Consider the following 5000-nt stretch of genomic DNA (forward strand, 5'->3'; position numbering starts at 1 on the left):
GTAGTACAGCTTGAGGATGCGCTGTCCTACTCCAAGCTTATTCAGGCGGCGGAGCCAGTACAGTCTCTGCTGAGCCTTTTTCTTCACGTGTGTGGTGTGCGTCTCCCATTTAAGGTCCTCCTCGATGTGTACTCCGAGGAACTTGAACTCGCTGACCCTTTCCACTGCAGCACCGTCGATGAGGATGGGCGCATGGTCTCTCCGCGGCCTCCTGAAGTCCACGATCAGTTCTTTGGTCTTGTCGACGTTGAGAGCGAGGTTGTTCTCCCGGCACCAGAGCGCCAGTGAGTTGATCTCATCTCTGTAGTCAGACTCGTCGTTGTTTACGATTCGGCCTATCACTGTCGTGTCGTCCGCGTACTTTATGATGGTGTTGGAGACATGTGTGGCTATGCAGTCATACGTGTACAGGGAGTAGAGGAGAGGGCTCAGCACGCATCCCTGGGGTGCTCCGTTGTTGAGGGTCAGGGGGTCAGATGTGATGCTGCCCATTCTCACCACCTGATGTCGGTTGGACAGGAAGTCCTGTATCCAGTCGCACATGCTTGGGTGTAGCCCTAGGTCTCTGAGCTTTTTGTCAAGTATTGCTGGGACAATGGTGTTGAATGCTGAGCTGTAGTCCACGAACAGCATACGTACATATTTGTCCTTCAGCAGCTTGTTGTCCATGTGCGAGAGGACGGTGTGGAGAGCCATGGCAATAGCGTCGTCGGTGGATCTGTTTTTGCGGTATGCATACTGCCACGGATCCAGCGAGGCAGGTAGCGTGGAGCTGATGTATTCCCTCACCAGTTTCTCGAAGCACTTGCTGACGATCGGGGTGAGAGCGACAGATCTCCAGTCATTCAGGCATGTCACTCTGGCCTTTTTGGGAATGGGCACAATGGTTGACATTTTGAACCCTGCAGGGACCCTGGGAGAGGGAGAGGTTAAAGATGTCAGCGAAGACACCCGCCATCTGGTCTGCACATGCCTTAAGGACCCGGCCTGGGATTCCATCAGGTCCGGCTGCCTTGTGGATGTTGACCCGTGCAAAGGCTGTACGCACTTCTCTCTCCGAGATGATTAGAGGGTTCTCCTCTGCTGGTGTTGCATCATGATGGAGGAATGATTCACAAGTTGCATGATATATATTACATACTGTACCTTTTGAAATCTAATTTGTAAGAGTTTATTGTATTTTACTGAGGATCCAGTAGGTCAGTCAAAGCAGGTGGTTTGCAGTGGATTGAAAAAAATGTCAACGTCACCAAATCTGACTTCAAGGTTGTTTTTTTTGTTATCAGCCTGCAAAGACAAACCACATCTCCTCCCACGCATGACGTCAAGACCGCTTTTTTTCACCTGACAGTGAGCAGTTTCACAGAGAGGAACTCTTTAATTAGAATAGATGTTAATCTCTGTGGTGGAAGTGCATTTACTCAAGTACTTTTTTTAAGTACTTCTCGGTGGCAAATATTTTGTGTTTTACACCACTACAATAATTTGAAAAATTTAGATTTCAACACAAAACGTGCAATTGAACCCTAATTTATACTTCAGCTATTCAACCCAGAGCATACGTGGATGTGATACTATCACATTAACATATACTGTCATGTCATGTTACTGTAAGATCTGCTATCACATTATTCACTTTACTGTAAGATATACCATCATGTTATTTATTCACTTTACAGAAAGAAGCCCACAGTGGATGTGATTCACAGTGGGGGTGCAAAAGTTAATTGAACTAATTGGTTTAATTGATTATAAGAAATAATCGAGAATCAGTAAAAACACAAGCTCTACAAGCTCTATAAGCTCACAATGCATCGCGATGCATTGTGAGCTTAATAGATCGGCTATTTTGGCGTGACATCGCTGTGCAAGGTATAATATAGGGCTTAAGTGGTTGATCAGACTAATGAATTTAGTTGATTAAAAAAAAAAGAAATTAAACAAAAAAAGAAAAAAATGCTTTTCGATTATTCAATTAATTGAAAAAGTATTTGATAGAATAATCACTGCGAAAATAATTGATACAGCCTGTGATACTGTCATATTATTTAGTTTACTGAGGCATATTATTATTAGTGTACATTACATTACATTACTGAGGCCCACAGCATCATGGATGTGATCCTGTCCTATTATTCAGTTTACTGAGGCCCACAGCATCAGTGGATGTGATACTGTCATATTATTCAGTTTACTGAGGCCCACAGCATCAGTGGATGTGATACTGTCATATTATTCAGTTTACTGAGGCCCACAGCATCAGTGGATGTGAGCCCAATCAACCACAGTTGGACAGTAGGCCAACTTGATGTCTTAGTAAAACAATAAAAGATGAGATAGGCAATTCCTTGGCCTACTGGCAGTGTACACAAGACATTCAGTGTTGATCAGTCCAAAGGTACAGCTTACTAAAAGCATTGCCACATTCTACCTGAGGGAAACTGAGCAAGATAACAGGTCATGAAATCAATATCAGTTGGGTTCATCATGCTGATGAAATATGAGATATTTATTCATTTGTACATTCCTCTGATTTGACTTGTCTTCATTGTACAGCACATTAGTCAACATGTGTCAAAAAATAAAGTGACATACTGTGTGTACACACACACACACACACACACACACACACACACACACACACACACACACACACACACACACACACACACACACACACACACACACACACACACACACACATACTGTAGGAAGGCCAGGAAAGCCTTCATCACATTTAGAAATTGCATTACAAACAAAACTGGGATCATTGAGTACAAATCAACCACTCTGAATTAAAGGACCACTTCACCCATTTTCAACCTATCTTCATATCACTGGTCCACTGTAATGCTCATTATAAGATTTCTGTCCAATCAGTCTGTGATCAGCCTACAAGTGACATCATTGGTAGACAGGTTTGGTCATTTCAAACAAGATTTAACTTTTTTTTCCCCATAATGTAAAATGGCTTCTATTTCAGCATGCTAACTTTCCAGGAAGTGTAGTTTCTATTAGCTTAGAATCCCCATCAGCGATGATGTCATTGGTAGGCAGGTTTCTGAACTGTCCACAGCCCACCAATGAGACACAGAGTGAGTAGACAGAAATTGTGCCATTTTATAATGAGTATTAGAGAGGATCAATTATATGAAGATAAGGTTGGAAAATGGATGAAGGGTCCATTTGGGCCACTGATGGTCCACAGACCCGATGTTGCAGTGATGCAGTGATATAATCGACCATTCTGAATTTAAACCACGTATTGTCAATAACATGAATCAAGTGTTTGTGGTAAGTCTGGGTTGTCTAGATGTGTATATAGACTGGATGCATTCTCTCAGGCGGTTCTCCCAGTCAGTCTTCCAGTCCAGACTCCTCTCCAGGTTCTGGCAGCGGGTGGCCATCTGGTCCAACGCCTTCACCGACTCCGGAGGGTCAAAGGTCAACCCCGCCCTCTCCACTGCCGCCTGGAACTTGGCGGGAGAGGCTGTAGCTACGTAGCACCTGGTAGAAAACATGCTTAACTAATTACAACTAATTACAGACTAGGGGTGCAGCAGTTAATCAAACTGGTTGTAATGTAATGGATAATAAGGTATAATCGATTTGAATAAAATAATTGATTTGGGGAAAAGGTTAAAGTGGCCACTTTCAACCTGGCATCAATATTTATCTCCGCCAGGCCGGAATGGTCATGCTGTCTGTGTGTCTGTGAACAGCAAATCTGAAGCACCGCTGAACAAATCAGCGTCAAACTTTGCACACACACTCTCAGTAGGCCATGGAAGAACCTCTTGGGCTATAACTCTTGAATTATTCACCTTATTCCATGGCCACTGTGGGCGTGGCCAGGCAGGGGAGTAGGGGAGGTGGGGAGCCCCATATCAATGAGTTTCCCGTTTACCAGTGTTGCCATGTCTGCTTACATTAAGCAATTTGGTTGTCTATTTTAAGTGTAGTTGCTTAATTGGGCTTGCTTTCTAATTTAAACCAGTGGCTCCCCCATTTTTCATGCCAAGGACCCCTAGATTAATATGTATTTGTCCGCAGAGTTGCAGACCCCATCTGAAAATATGTGGTGCCAGGGACCCCCATACGAGATGTGTGTTGTTAAAATGTGTCCAAAAATATTCTGATAGCTCACAACGTGTCGTGATGTGACACATTGTGAGCTTGTTGATCTGCTATGGTCTAGTAGTAAATGTAAAGTGAGCCTAGTTGCTTCTTTTGGGCTTGTTTTCATAGACCTGGCCGCTTTTTCTTTTGCAAAATCTGGCAACACACTGACTACCTGGCATTACACCTGCAGTAGCCTACTAGGAAGGAAGTGAACAGATATTGAATGAAGCAGTATACAGAGAAAAACTCAATGTAAGAGGCAATGAAGACGCAATGGAGACACAGTGGAGAAAGCCAGGAATAAGGTGAATATAATATATGCTAAAAAATCCATTAATTTTTTCATCATGATGCAACTCCCCATTTAGTCCACGGCCATTTACACCTGACAAGAATTTCCACCAATTTGTGTTTTCTTCATAAAACACTTTTTGCTAAAACTCCTACAGATTTTGTCCAAAACTCAAATTGGGACACATTATCTCTGGAGTCATGTGATCAATATTTCAATCAGATGTTTCATAATGCCATTCCAGTTTACTGTGATTGGTTTACAACATTTGCAGGAGGGGCCCATTTAACAAGAATGGGCCCACCACCAGATTAGGAACAAATGGTCTGGTGAGTCATGCACAATGACCGTCAGACAGGGTTTGGATACTCCATACTATGTGCCTGTTGCTGCATTAAAAACAATGTGATGACCTTTCACCTGTGAATTGCAGGGTCGTGGGGACAGTGGTAGTGATGCCACACTGCCACCGCTGTGTGGGGACACAACAAGTAGCCGTTCTCCTCCCAGCATCTCCTCATGGTGCTCACAATGCCTTCATCTGCCACCGTTTGTGTCCACATGGCCTGGGATAACTGATGAGAGA

The 5000-nt window shown here is 43.5% G+C and overlaps 1 protein-coding gene across 1 annotated transcript in view; it reads right to left on the reverse strand.

Moving 5' to 3' along the window:
* Positions 1–2676: 2676 nt before the first annotated feature.
* The window catches only part of thnsl2 (threonine synthase-like 2), an 18602-nt gene continuing 16278 nt past the window's right edge, over positions 2677–5000 (reverse strand). Inside the window, exons 8-9 of the mRNA XM_084074631.1 lie at positions 4835–4989; positions 2677–3507 (exon numbers count right to left, since the gene is read on the reverse strand). Of these exons, the coding sequence (XP_083930757.1) occupies positions 3282–3507; positions 4835–4989 (381 nt within the window). The 3' untranslated portion in view covers positions 2677–3281. The remainder of the gene's footprint in view (positions 3508–4834; positions 4990–5000) is intronic.

The sequence above is a fragment of the Gymnoscopelus microlampas genome, assembly GCF_963454915.1.
Source record: "Gymnoscopelus microlampas genome assembly, chromosome: 12".
Lineage (NCBI taxonomy): Eukaryota > Metazoa > Chordata > Actinopteri > Myctophiformes > Myctophidae > Gymnoscopelus > Gymnoscopelus microlampas.